The following is a 15,406-nucleotide window of genomic DNA, read 5'->3' as shown; positions in this document are numbered from 1 at the left end:
TGTTCATTACAGGTACATGTACCTCCTGATAATCCGTATTTCGAAGGTTTCATTTTTCAAGCGGATTGATTGCAATTTGGCCGATTTAATGTATATTGGTTACGATCATAATTCCCAAATGTCCTGAATCGGATTTCGTCGAAAGAGGCGTTATTTCGATCAGATGCATTTTGGTCATATCAAATTATTCAAACCTTCTGTAGCGATATGATTGATGGTATAATACGTATACACTTCCAGTTATTGTAGTATTTTCAGTTTATATGTTAAAAAATATACTAATCTCAACTAATATATACACATGAATAAACCAAAACAAACTCATTCAATGTTTCAGAATGAAGAGTTCTGATTGGTGCAAGCCAATTTGCCCCAAATTTTATACTTCAAATAAATTCGCCCTGATTAAAACTTTGACATATCAAGTTTCTAAAAAAGTTGCTTTGTTGTAATTTTCGCCTATGTTGTTACCTGTTATTTCTACCATGGATATTGTTTAATATTTTTTATCTATATGACACAGGTTTATTTTAGTACTAGAATGTCTGGCGTCCGATGTTCATTTTAATTTAATACTTACTTTTGACTGACCTATCCATTTCCAATCCATTTTAGTGCAAATAGTCAACAATTTTAATATCTATATCAAATTAATTTAAGAAAATGCAGATAATATAAATTTCATAACTTTTGGAATATTTCTCTAGTCAAAACCTTAGGGTTTGAAATCTTGGGGAATATCATCAACCTCATCAACCTGTTTACTGGATTTTGCTATTTTTTGGTTTTTGCTTTTTTATAATTAAGGGCCATAAATAAAACACACAAGGATTTTTGGTTTTTGTGGTTTGTCTTTTTTTGTTTTTGTTTTTAATAGAGGGGAGTTGTTCATCAAGTAGAAGTCTCGCTCCACACACTATGTACTTCATCAGACAAAGTATTTTGTTTATTTATTTTTAGTTTTTTTTTTTTAGATTTTCAAATATTGTTAGAATTTTTGTTCTTAATTCATTTCAAGAGTTGTTGTTGTTCATTTTCTTGTTATATTGATTTTTGGTTTTTGTTTTTGAGATTCAGGGGAAATTTGTGAGAATTTCCCTTCTTTTTTAGGTTGTTTGGATTGACTTAATTTATTTAATGTTTTATATTTTGTTTCACGCTATATAATTTTAATGTAATATTTAATAATGAATGTTTTTTTGTTGTTCTTCGATTTACTTTTCGAGTATGTAGTTGTTAATGTTAAAAATGTGGGGGATATTTATATATAATTTATCACTTAACTTGCTAAAAAAAATTCTTTAAATTTAAGTTTTGTTATTTTTTCTTTTTTATTTGTTTTTAAAAAAGGTTCAAATTGTAACTCTCTACGTTGATGGTGTTAGAGAGAGAGTTTTTGAGTTTGAAACTTTTTCTTGTAGTGGGCAACTTTTTGAATCATTTAATTTTTAAATTTTTCTAATTAACATTATGTTTGTTAAATATACTTATAACCTTAGCTTATATAGTAAACCTAAATTTGACACATTTATTTTGAAAGTTTTGTTTTTTTTTTTTTTTTAGTTTTTCAAAATTGCAATTAAAACTATTTTATAAACTTAACCTTACATTGTGGTTTTTGGATCATGCAAATGTTATAGTAAATATTGTTTTTTATAAGTTTTTTTTTTTTGTTTGGTAATAGTTTAAAATTGTTTGTTATTTTTTGCTTTCAATGAATTTAACATGAATATTGTTTAGATATTTTTTTGTTATAACAACACCGACTTATAAGATCATAAACTATGTTTTTTTGGTTTTGGTTTCTTTAAGGTTATATATTTGTTTTGAGTTAAATATTTTATTTCAATTTTTAAATTTAACATTCTGTAAGTACTTCATTTTGTTTCACATACAACTAAATTGAGCTCTTTTCTAAGCCTTCATTCAAATTTAATCGAACTGAAATTTTGTTTTCAGTCCGATTATATTTCTCTCGGTTTTAACATTCTTTTGTAAGGTTTCCTTTTGCATTCACATCCAGTTTTTTTTTTTTTAATTTTTATAACATTTCCTTTTTATGTTTATATATTGTGTTTTTTTTTTTTTGTAATTATTCGTTATATTTAGTTTAAATACGTTTTTAAATTTAATTTATGTTAAAAATGTTTTCTTAATTTTTGTGTTTTTATTTAAATGGAAATCAATAACATTTTAGGGATTTTTTACACAAACAACCACAGAAGTGTGAGAAAAAAGGTGTTAGCAATTGCCAACAATCTTGAAAAATTCAATTGGAAACTTTAATTCACAGATTTGTTGGGATATGCCCTAATATCGTCCATTTAATGAACGGACATTGTGGCGTATAAGTATTATTATTTATTGGGTTTATTTATAAAATTACTCATAACTTTTTTGATAATAGGACAATTTAAAATTAAAGAATTTCTATTTTTGAAGAACATCATGGGCTTTAAAATTGTGTTTAAGATGGAGTCCATTAATCCGATATTTTGGTGGGATTAGGCCTTCTGAATATCAAGAAATTAATTGCTAAAAATTTTCCACTTATTTTACATTACCAATAGCGGCTGTTTCCACATATTTTTCAATCTGGAAAAGACTTCCAAGCCCAACAGTTTTAAAAGGCGAATAAAATCCAGAGAAATTTGAATCCTTAAGCTCTTAAAAAATTAAGGATTATATCGTATGATAATTAGATATTGGGATCGCGAAATTAATGGCTTCTAACTTTGGTGATACTAAGTCATTTTACAATTACAATTTTCTATTTGTTAAGGACATAAGAAGGTTTAAAATGTGTTATTGTGGAAGGTTCAAGTCTTGTAATTTTTATCCAAAAATATTTTCAAAAATTCAAATCTCCATACCTATTTTTTATTTTTAAATTGTTAGTCTCATTAAAACCATAAAAGTTAAGTTTTTTTTTTTAATTTTAAATAATGGCTGCTTTGCTGATGTTATTAGGAATGAAAAACCTCTTGAGTTTCTTGTGAAATATCAGCAAAATTCGCTTATTTCAATTGTGGACACCATTGCGTATGATTGTTATTAATTTCGGGAAATTGTATTAAATTGACCATAACTTTTTGGAAAATTGATGAATTTATAAAATCGTAATTTCTATTTTTAGAGGACAGTCCACACTACTAGAAACAAGATAATATGGAAAGTCGTCTTTTGAGTTTTTTTATTAAATAGGCCCATGGAAAGGAACTTCCAATTTTTTGAGTAAAATTAAATTCCTTTCTCTGGAGCCTATATATAACAGATACATTTACATCAACAATTTCTTGTCGGCTGTACTCTGTTGTTGCTACTGAAATGGAAAACCAAGATTCGGTTCCTTGACAGTAACCTCGAAATTCACAAATTTAAATTGTGGCCATCATGGCGTATGATTGCTATTAATTATGTGAAATTTTAGTAAATTGACCATAACTTTGCCAAAACTGTGTGGATTGTAAAAATTCAAAATACTGTTTTTGGGAGACAGTGCATCCTATTCAAATTTACTATAATACGAGAGACTTCTTGGGAAACTTTGTTCAAGAAGGCTCTTGAAAAAAAATGTTGTATTTTCTTAAATTGCTTTCCAGAATCTTACAAACAGGAGGACTTCTCAGATTACCAATTAAAGTGGTTTTTTGAGATCCTTCGCTATTGTTGTGAAAGAAATAAAATAATTTTTTCTTTAGTCTTAGCCCCAAAAATCATTTATTTTGGTTGTGGACACTATGGCGTATAATTATTATTAATTTTGGCAAAATTTAATAAATTGCCCTTAAATTTGTTAAAATTTAGTTGAATTTAAAAATTCAAATTACTATTTTTAGAGAATACTTTCCACCATTCAAATTTGTGAAAAGCTTGGAAAAGTTCTTAAGAAATTGATAACAAATAGGCCCTTGAAAAATTAATTTGACAATTTTTTCTTCCTTTTGGGTCCTTAAAGAACAAATATGGCAATTATTGGTACACCATTTATATTTAGCTTTTATTTCCATGTTCTCACCCGTCCTCTGATTGTCTTATGTAAAAAATCCCTTTTCATGTTGTCTCTTAATCGAAATGAAAAAATCACCGTGTATGCCTTTTGTTGGATTTGGTTTGCAAAATGGTATCGTATTTCTGTTATCTTAAAATCTATAATAATGTTAATATATATTTGCTGTTGTCATAATATATTATTTATGCATATCATTATTATTATATCCGTATATATGTTTTGTTTATATCTTAAGTATTTCCTCTATTAATTTTGTTTTTATTTAATAATTAAATGGAAAGCTTGTTATTTAACTCTGGCCTTAACCATTACACTTTAATGTCATACCATTTGTGTGTAATTTTTTGGTTTCCGGTTTCTGTTTTGATTCCGCACAGGTTATACAATCACCATAATTTCTTCGGTTTCGTTTTATTTTTGATTAACATTTCCCATTGATTTCCATTTTCATTATCTGTTTTAAAATTTGTTATATAACCTTCATATGCATAACAATTTTGTTTACTTTGTTTTTGAACTTACCTTTAAAAATTTCCAGTTTTAACAAACTTTAAAATTGTTAGTTTATTTTTGCTTTATATATTTCGTTTAACTGTTGTTGTTGTCGTAATTTAACCACTTTTTTAATACCATTTATGTGTTTTTATTAGTTGTAGTTTTGTTACTTTGTTATTGATGTTGTTAACTGATTTTTTCCTCTCAGTGTTGATTTGCTTGAGTTGGTTTTTTGATTTCCTTTTTCTATTTGGTTTCCTTCTCTTTGCCAGCAAAATAATATTTTGGTTTCCAAAAACATGGTTCACCTTCTTCCGATGTACCCAATAATTTATGGAAAAATTAAATCCATTCACATTGGCGTATGATTATTATTAATTTAGACATTGGGGCGCACAATTGTTATTCATACTTTTTAAATTGTCCATAACTTTTTGTAAGTTAGGCCGATTTGAAAAATTTAAATTACTATTTTTAGAGAACAGATCACACTATTCAAATAAGTTTAAAGATGTAAATATATATTGGGGAAGAGTATGATTATTATTGATTTTGAAATTGCGTACATGGTGGCGTATGATTGTTATTAATTTGAGGGAATTTTTCAAATTGTCCATAACTTTTCGGAAACTTGTCCAATTTGAAAAATTCAAATTACTATTTTTAGAGGACACACCACACTATTGAAATTTAGTGAATATTGAAATCTTCTTAATGGAATGAATTTGAAATAGGTCCGTAGATTTCAAAACATATTTTTCTGAAAAAAATAACTTTCAACTTTGACCCTCTAACGAAATATTTTACTTGTCTTGTTGATGATTTGAGTACAGGTTCAACATCTTTACAGAGAATGCAGTTCCGAGAAGTCGTTCATTAATAAAATTAGAGCTCCATGAAGTAAGAAGCAGACAAAGCAGCTACAGAATCATCAAATTCGAAAAAGAGGTTGGGATGGTAAGCCGAAAAAGAGGAATTCAAGGAGAATGCTGGCCATACCTCTAACTTCCCCTACCCCTCCTCACCCCAATAGCAAAAAAAGTTTACTCTTCAAAACTCGCTTCTGCCGAACTTCCCAAGGGCCCGCAGAAAACTATAGAAGAGTATAGCAAAACCTTCTAGAAGGAGAGGATCCTATAGATATAAAACGAACTGTAGTTTCAAAGGGGACTCTCTGAAATGGAGGTCCTCTAGAAGGAGGTTGACGCCTTAGTCTTTCTCCCTGCGGTTATTGAATTGAAGTTTGCGAGGGAAAGGGGTACAAGAGCTGCGTTTGTCGTGCGAGAATGGAGCAATAACGGACTCTTTAATCGTCTTGTTGAAAACAGACCTCAGCTGTGAACTGGTATAGGAGCTCTTCTTTGGCTTTGTCCTTAGCCTGAGGATAGCAAGCCTAAAGCTAAGAGATTATTCAGATATAGCGTATGTAGACCCTATCGATAGTTATGGACAGTTCTTCAATAGATGTCGACATATCTCCACGAATTACGTTTGTGAGAAAAATTACAAACCTTCCGTAGCACCATTTGCCTATTGGAGCTATAGTTAGCAAGAAAAATTTGGGATCAACATCGAAAAGAAGGCATCCCATAGACGATTAAAAGAATGCAAGGTCAAAGGTCTCCATACGGTAGAGAGTCTAATGGAAGCTGTGGATAGCTCTTCAATAGCTCGTCTAGAGTTAGTTGATATTTCTTCCCTGAAAGAACGTATATCATTGACAAGATGTCAAATTAAGGATGAAAATGCGACATTCCTCAACCTAGGCTGCTGTCTTCATGAAAGGAGAGTATTTGTGAGCATTTAACTGTCACTGCTTGTAAAGAAATGGATATCCTTTCTTAGCGAAGAAGAGGTTTAATTTCGACGTTTTATTCGAAGTCGATTTTGATGCATGCATTTAGAATACCTGATGAAATTAGACCTCCCAGAAACGAATGCCAGATGTAGAAATTGGTACTACCATGAAAATTGGAGGTCCTTAAGAGCGGAGGTCTTCCAAAAGTTAGTGGATGCCATAATAACTCATTGATAGAATGGCAAAGCCGACCAAAGTTTCCATTCTTGATAGAGGAGGTCATTCTTGAGATTTTAACTTCCAGGGATTGAATATCCTTCATCAGCGACGATTTTTCGAAATTTAATTTTTTTCCACTAATAAACAAACGTTGTTTTTATAAAAACCACAATAAAGGGATAAAGCCTGACCATTTTGCAACAACAAAATACTACGGTATCCCGAACAAACAAGCCACACTGTTCAATTTAATTTTTCCATAAATATAGGGTTAATTTCCACGACGTTTTAATTTCTTTTGATTCCACTTCGTAAGCCATCAACTTAATCCTTGACTCTTAGGTCGTCCTTCTTCTTTGGTTTTTTTCTGCTGTTACTTCATTTCGTAGATACATGTTGGTTTCATTTTACGTTTGTATTACCTTATGACTTAACGTTTTGTCCAAGGCCATTCGCAGCCTTTTAGCTTCCTTAGTAATTATCCATTCCTTGGAATTTTCCTTCCATAACTTTCCCTAGATTTTTTTCTCTGTTAATGTTGTGTTATATAATTATTTATTTTATTTAGGCTTGTTGGATCTTATTCCTGTTTGTTGTTATTATTATTTTTATTTTTGAAAATGCTTAAAATAATTGCTTTTGTATTTTTTTTAAATATAATTTGCTACTATTGTTTTATGATTTTATTTTTTTTCAAATGCTACTATTTTCATGTTATTTATTATTATTGTGGTATGTGTTTATTTTAATTTTTAATATTATTTTATTTTGTTTTAAAAATCATATTTAAAAATTATAATTAAGAAATAATTTTTAAAATTGTAATTAAAAATTAAAACTACCGTATTTTTTATGTCATTACTGATAATTAAAAATATATTAATTTTAAATGTATTTTTTTCTTTTAAAAATAAAATTAAATTTTTTTATGCAAGTTGTATTTGTTCTCAAGTGACAGATGTTGTTGTCGTCTTTTTATTTTGTTGGTTGTTTGTTTGCAAATTGTAAGCTTTGTTTTGTTTACCTTTCTTTATCTTGTATTTATTATTTTTTTATATTTGTTTTATTTTATACTTCTACATTTTCGATTTATTTATTTTCTCAACATAAACTAATATTTTTACTTATTTTTAAACCAGAAGGTCAGCGCCTTTTATTTTATAATATATATTTCTGTTTTTCTTTTCTTTGTTTTCATTGAAGTTATATCAGCTTTTGTATTTTTTGTTCTTTAATATAATTTTTTTAAGTCCTTTTTGTTATAGGTTGGTTTTCTTTTCTCTTGGTTGATGTGTATAAAGTTTAGAGCTGATTTTTTTTTTTTAAATTTTTATTAATTTATTTCATATATCTTTGTAAATATATCCATAGTTCATTGTGTTGTTAATAGTATGCTCTTCTAAACTTCTACTAAAAACCAAAATAAAAATATATTTTTTATTTATTTTTTAAGGAAAAAAATTACCAGGATTTTTGTTAAAGGATCTGTAAATTGTTTGTTTTTTTGGGTGGAAAGGATTTTATTTTGTTTGGCAAATAATATTTCTTTTTGGGGTTTATTTGTGGGCTTCTATATATATATTTGTAATATTTTTGTTTGTATTTTCTTTCAATAAATTTCTCTAAATTTTTAATGCTCTACGAATTGTTCATTTAGTTGTTGTTGTTGTTGTTTTTTCATAGCTTAAAATATGTATGTATGTATTGATTGCTACCTTTTGGTTTTCGGTTTGCCTTAAAATTTATATATAATTTATTAAATTAATAAACTTTATTAGTTCATATATCATAATAATAATAATATTTGATGGTCGTTTTAGGCTTTATCCTGTTCCATTGCTGCTTCCTTTTTCTCTTCGTACATTGGTTGTACATCTTGCTTTGGTACATTTGTTTGTTGCTCATCTTTTCTCTGAACTTGAAGCACTTGTCATTCATCTTTGGTAGATATTCCAGTTTGTTGTTGTTGTTTTGCTTAGTTTTGGGTTCAATGGAAACTCTCACAAGTAGATATCCACAAATTTACTCTTAAAGGATTCTTTTTTCTCCCCAAATTCATTTTCAACCAAATATCCTTGTGAGAGTTTCCATTGTAGTTTTAAATACAAAATAATTCTACAAATTAATAAATGTGGCCTACTCAAATTAATAGTTCAAAAAATCTACATAGCTTCAAATTTTATTAATTTTAATTTAGATAAAATATTATAAATTACTCAGAATACAAAATAAAATCCAATATATTAAAAAATATAAAACAGAAAAAGTTTTGAAATTGACAAAATAGTGTTTGTTTAGTATCAAACTCAATAATTTTTGAATCGAATTTAAAACGTTTAAAGCGTTTTCGTGGGCATCTATTGCGTATACTTGATATTATTTGCTGGACATAGTGGCGTATGATTATTTCAATTTTTGGAAAGTTTATATTCAAACTGATTATTTACTTTATGGGATCAGTACCAATTTCCGCAATTTTGAAGATTCGGACACCGAAGCATAGAAGTATTTTTAAAACTCCTTAATTGGCTTGGTAATGTAGTTTTATGTTTCGATGTAGCCACTTCCTCTGTGGACCTGAAGTTCGTATACTTGATTTTAATTTTTTAAAAATCGGGCATATGGTTTATTTTAATTTTTGAGTGATTTCAGTGATATTCAATTAATTTACAAAATTTTTTGATCTCTATTTGAGGCGAAAATGTTTTAGATCTGGTACGAAGGTTTGCCCCTCAAACGTTTTGGTATGGTAATTCTAGGCTTTCTTCCGTGGGCCAGTAGTAAGTATGATTGACATTAATTTTAGCGATTTTAGGCTCTACTAAAGAGAGGATCTCAAAAGTTTCCATAAATGATCGCCAATACCAAAAGATGGCCATTGGCTTGACATTCTCCCGTATTATCAATTCAAAAAACACTTGTCTGCAATTTGCATGAATTGCTAAAGCCTGACAAGAGACTTATGCAAAACAAGTTGAGTGATCTCTAGTCGAAGGCCATGGTCAATATAGATCTTCGATAAAAACCTTAAAGCGAAGAGATTGCAGCGATTTTAGGCTCTACCAAAACGATAACTTCAAAGGTTACCATAAATATGAGATCCAGCACCAAACGATGGCCCAAAATCAAATGAACAAAGTGTTACGCCTGACATTCTCCCTAATTGTCAGTTCAAAATATTCTACATTTTGGGCATGTGTTTGAAATTCCCATGAATTTGAAGCCTGAAAAGAGGACAGAATATTTGCCATCCCAATTGTCAGCGATCTCTATTTGCACGTCATGGTCAAAATAATTATTTAAAGAAGATCATGGAATTCCCAACAACTTTAGCAGGACTCCATATCGAGGACACCTTCAGGAATCAAAATTTTAAACTGGTTATGTGCATTGATATTGACGCTATTTTCAAAAATTATCGTCGAAACTCTCATAAAATCTTGAGCTATTTTAGAGTTATTCCTTATCTGAGAAGTCGATTTTTTCCCAAGGAAATTGGTTGGAATAATACCTTCAATAATCAGCAGAGCTGCGATGACATAGATGTCACTTAAACAAGCCTTAATTCTGATGTATTTTGTGTATTCCTGAAGATATTCGGCTATTTTCAACTTTGGCCATAGGTGCGTATTAGTGTTATTAATTATTGGGTAATTGCAGAGAATTGATCATAATATCCATTCCAATAAATATATTTTCGAACTTGTGGTGGCATTTGAAAGAGTACATTACGGTCTTGCAAGGCTGCTTTAGGACAAGAATCCTTCCTTGCAATTTTCGAACACTAAAAACCAAAGAAATGAAGATATTTTAGTTTTTTGGGCCTAATTGTTTGTAGTGAAGAACATTTGGTTGTTTTTTTCCAAGGAATTTTGGTTCCAAGGTCGATTGTTATCACTTAACCAGTGAGAATTCCATTTTTTTGCATCTTCGTAGATAAGAATGTTATTAATTATTGGGTCATTGCATAGAATTGACCATATCATATATTCTAAGACACATATTTTCAAACTTAGGATGGGATTTTATAGAGAACATGGTATCCCTAAAATGGTGCTTTACGAAAAAATCGCTCCTCATAGTTTTCAAACACCAAATAACAAAAACGAAACTGCATTTTTGATGATCCCTATTGTAATAAGTTGTGTAAACCATTAACAATTCTCACAACCTTTTGCGTCTTCGAGGATATTGGGGTATTTTACTATTTGGTCATCGGTGCGTATGAATATTATTAATTATTGAGTAATTGCAAAGAAGTGACCATATCTTCTATTGGAAAAGACATATTCTCGAAATTCAAATAGACATTGGTAGAGGACAAGGTATCCCTAAAATGTTGCTTTAGGTAAGAAATCGGTCCTCATATATTTCAAACACTAACAGCCAAAGAAAGTGAAGCATTTTTTTTGCTTTTCGGTCGCACTTATTTAAGATGAAGGGATTTGGTTATTTCTCCTAGGAACTTTGTTTCCAAGAATCTTTATGACAATCTCCAGTGCAATTTTGATTATAGTGTTTTTAATTCTCATCGAATTCCCTACATTTTCTTGGATATAGGGGAATTTAAATTTTTGACCACTGGTGCGTATGACCATTATTATTTATTGGGTTACTGCAAAGAATTGACCACAGCTTTTAATGTAATCGACCGATTTCGAAAATTCCAACGGCCTATGAAAAAATACATTATAGCCTTACAATGCACCTTTAGATAATGAATAGTCTATGAATTTTCCAGCAAATAAATGCCTTAGGAATTACAATATTTTTAGCTTCATTGCCTCAAATAGTTTGTGTTGACATAAATTTGGGCGATTCTATAGAGGATTTTGGTTTTGATGACGAATTGAAAACTCATCATTGAAGCTGCTTAAATTCTCAAGTTCTACTGCATTCTTTGTATAAATAAGGTTATTTTTAATTATTGGGTAATTGCAATGAAATGGCCACAGCCTCTGTTGTATTGAACCGATTTTGACCATTTTAATGTCTTTTTAAAGCATACACTCTAGCCTTCTCATACTATAAGAAGCGAGAACTATACCTTGACACCTTACAAACACTAAATGCCAAATGAAATGAAAATAAAAAATTATAAGTTTTATAAATTAAATTTTTTTAAGTTTTTCTTTTGTTTTCATGAGACTCATATTTAGTTAACACTACATAGTAGTTAATTAGTTGTTGTTTTCTTTATAAATAATATTATTTTAAAAATGTAGCATTTGTTTTTTAGTAGCATTTTACTTGATGTTGTTTTTTTGTTAATGGAAAAGTAAAAGTAATAGGGAAATAGCTTGCTTGCTTTCGTTAATTGTTTTTCTTAAGCAAAAAGGAAACCTTTATGGTGAAACAAAATAGATTCGGGAATTAATTGCCTAAACGGATTGTAATTAGCGTTAACATGATTTGTGTTACTAAATTTCGTAAAATTTATTTAGAAAAATATGTATTTTTTTCAAATGTTAAGAAATCGATTTTCTTAGCTTCTTACATTGTTGTCTACTCAATTTTATTTTTTTGGTGTAGTTAATAGAGATCAGGGTGGGCTTTCTGTTCTGCGGTGTTTGTTTCAAATGTGGTATCTAAGTTTCATATTCAATTATGGGCCAAATATTTATTTTTTTTTACTTGTTACTGGTGGTACTAAATGAAATGAGGTGAGTTTGATTTGGTGATGAGGTTGATGATGACAACGCTGATGATGGTCGGTAAGTAAAAGTAAAGGAAATTTAAGAAAATCGTGGATGTTTTGGGTGACAACTATCGAGGGGGTTTTTACGATATGAAATGCTTTGAAGAAGTAGAAGAAGAAAGTAAAACCATAATAAAACAGTTAAGTAAGTCATAAACATGAGAAATAAAAATGCCAAAGATGATGAGTTTTATTGGTTTTGAATTTCATTTTTCCCATTATTCTGGGGAAATTTTATTAGTATTTGTTGTTGTTGATTTGTTGCAAATTTTGATTTGATATATATAATTAAGAAATGTTTGTTTGGTTGTTGTTGTAGTTGTTTAAATTGTTATTCATGTAATATAATATCGATAAAAAGTAGATATAGATACTTAAGAAATAAACTTATGCTTATGGAGAAAAAAAGTTGAGATTGTATGTGTGGAAAATTCAAGTCAAACAGTTTCAAATACTTAACATCATTGATTTTAGGCATATAATGTTCTTCGAGATCCTGGTGTTACCATCTGTACGCCTTCCTTCCATCTTTCTTTCGTTCCTTTGATTCCAGATCCTTCCTCGGCTAGTTCTTCATACGCATAATTACATCGTAATACATTTGCCAAAACTTTGCCTGCAGCCATATCATCAACACCACCAGAGGTTGCAATATCGGCCATTGCAACAATTCACGCTGGGTTCGTCGTTTGAATTTCTTCAAAAACTTATTGGTCCGTGACGGCTCCTCTTGCAGTTCATGATAATTCAAATTATAATTGTAATAATAGTAATTATTATTTTTATAAAAATCTTCCGTGTGATAGAGAAATGGTGTAGAAGATGATGCAGATTCTTCAGGATCTAGACCATTGTAATCATTTTGAGTGAAGATATTCGGCTCAGCATTTGTATCTAGGGAATTGTACAGATATTCTGGCTGATCAACAATGATGGCCTCATTTTCCGTTAAGAGAGAAGTAGATTCTAAGGGTGGTTGTCTTCTATTGTTGTTACTGTTGTTATAATTGCTGATGTTAGGTTTGTTATAATTATTAAGTGGTTGTTGTTGATAGCTATTATATTGTTGTTGTTGATGTTTTATATTAGGGTATTTTTGTGGTTTACGATAATATTACATAATGACACATTTACCCTTTTCGGCCCACGGATTGTTCTTTTTATCCGGGGCATTTATCAATGGATCATTTTTCTCGTTCTCCTCGACAAACGCACGCATTCTGGAAAGAAAAAGATAAAAGGGTTGAAATCAGTCAAATGTCTTCAAAAAAACACTTTAAATTGTGCTAAGATAGCCTGGAATCTGAATTAATTGGATTTTGACCTCTAAGGCGTATGACTGTTATTAATTATTGGGTAAATTCAAAGAATCGAATATATTTTGGTAGAAAATAATGATATTTCAAAAATTTAAATTGTTTTGGTAAGATAACATATTAGTTTTTAAATATTAGGTGAACATATTTAATTTTATTGGATGGATAGTGTACATATTTGTCCCAATCATAAGAAATAAGTGTTTGAAGGAATTAAATAATTGTAGTTTCTCCGACTTAGTTGTATATTATATATAAAATTTGAGTGGGTTTCGAAGGAATTTTAATTGTAGAGGTATTTGGCAAAGGTGAAATGTAAATTTAACAAATGTTGATATAATAAAGAAGATAAAAGACAGTTTTGTATTTGAACCATGGGTGCGTATGATTATTATTAATTGTTTGATGTTTGCAAAGACTGGACCATAACTTTGGCTGTAACCAACCGATTTGCAAAGTTGTAGTAAGCTTTAGAATATCAAGTATTGGCCTTGCAATATTCGATTAGATTTATTTCAGATTATAGATAGGTTATAATATATATCAAGGAATAAATTGCAATCACAGTGAAACAATTTTAGCAATTTGGTCTTATTTTGTGTATAATTTTAATATAATATTTTGATTGCAAGGACATTTGCTTTACAATACAGGGTGAAATTTTCAAAAAAATTATTGCATTGCTAAATATATAGGGTAATTTTCATCTTTGACCACTGGTGCGTATGACTATTTTTAATTATTGGGTATCAACTAAGAAATCGGCATAACTTTGAACATAATGAACCGATTTGGAAAATTTTTGCGAGATTTCAAAGATCGCAAAATTCGTAAGAGATTGTTTTATATTGCAAGAATAAATGTTTCAAACAATTTAAGCAATTTTTGTGTTTAAGTCTTTATTGTATAAAATACGGCAATTTTGGCGTTTTGCCCCAAGATTTAAATTGCAAGCATTTTGAAGATCTATTGCAAATTTCTCTAAAAAATTATTGTCTTACCGAAGATATAAGATTATTTTTGATTTTGATCATTATAATATAAATAGATTATAATATATTACAAGGACTACATTGTAATTACAGTGAAACTATTTTAGTTTTTTGGTCCTTTTTGTGCGATTTTTGTGTGATTTTTATTGCATAGGCAATTTTTTTACAATCCATGGTAAAAATGTCAAAAAATGTATACATTACTGAAGATTAAAGTAATTTTAAATTTGGCAAGAAATTTACCACAAGTTTCAATGTAATACACCGGAGATTTAAATTGCAAACACAAACATGTGAAAAACGAATATAATTTTTCTGAAAACATTACTGAAGATATAAGGTTATTTTGCAACTTGGATCACTGATGCGTATGATTACTACTAATTATTGGGTATTAACAAGGATTTGCCATAGCTTAGATTGCAGTATACCGATTTGGAAATTTCCAACGGGCTTTCGAAGATCGAAAAATTGACTCGCAATATACAATTATATTACGTAGGAATTATAGGGAAATTATATTATATTACAAAGACTAAATTCCAAATAAAATTAAGCAATTTTGGCTTATTGGACTTAATTGCGTAAAAAAGGAAAATTCTTGTTCTTTTTCTATAAGATTTTAAATACAAAGACCATAGTTTGACAATCTGATGTATAATTCAGCGAAACTGTGTTGCATTGCTGAAAAAATAGCTATTTTCGACTTTGGCCACTAGTGCGTATGACTATTATTAATTATTGGGTATTAACAAAGAATTGGCCATAACTTTGGATGTAATAAATTGATTTCGGAAATTGTAAAGGAATTTTAAAGGTCACATAATGTGCTTAAAATATAATATTAGGTTAGAAACGTTTATGACGTATTGAATT

The 15,406-nt window shown here is 29.3% G+C and overlaps 1 protein-coding gene across 1 annotated transcript in view; it reads right to left on the bottom strand.

Annotated features, from left to right (window-relative positions):
* Positions 1-1,050: 1,050 nt before the first annotated feature.
* The window catches only part of LOC101896246 (guanine nucleotide-binding protein subunit gamma-e), a 307,757-nt gene continuing 293,401 nt past the window's right edge, over positions 1,051-15,406 (bottom strand). Inside the window, exon 3 of the mRNA XM_059129920.1 lies at positions 1,051-13,442. Within this exon, the coding sequence (XP_058985903.1) occupies positions 13,337-13,442 (106 nt within the window). The 3' untranslated portion in view covers positions 1,051-13,336. The remainder of the gene's footprint in view (positions 13,443-15,406) is intronic.

This window comes from Musca domestica, unplaced genomic scaffold (assembly GCF_030504385.1).
Source record: "Musca domestica strain aabys unplaced genomic scaffold, Musca_domestica.polishedcontigs.V.1.1 7, whole genome shotgun sequence".
Taxonomy (NCBI): Eukaryota; Metazoa; Arthropoda; class Insecta; order Diptera; family Muscidae; genus Musca; species Musca domestica.
Note: the sequence above shows the minus strand (reverse complement) of the source record. Positions and strands in the feature narration are given on the sequence as shown.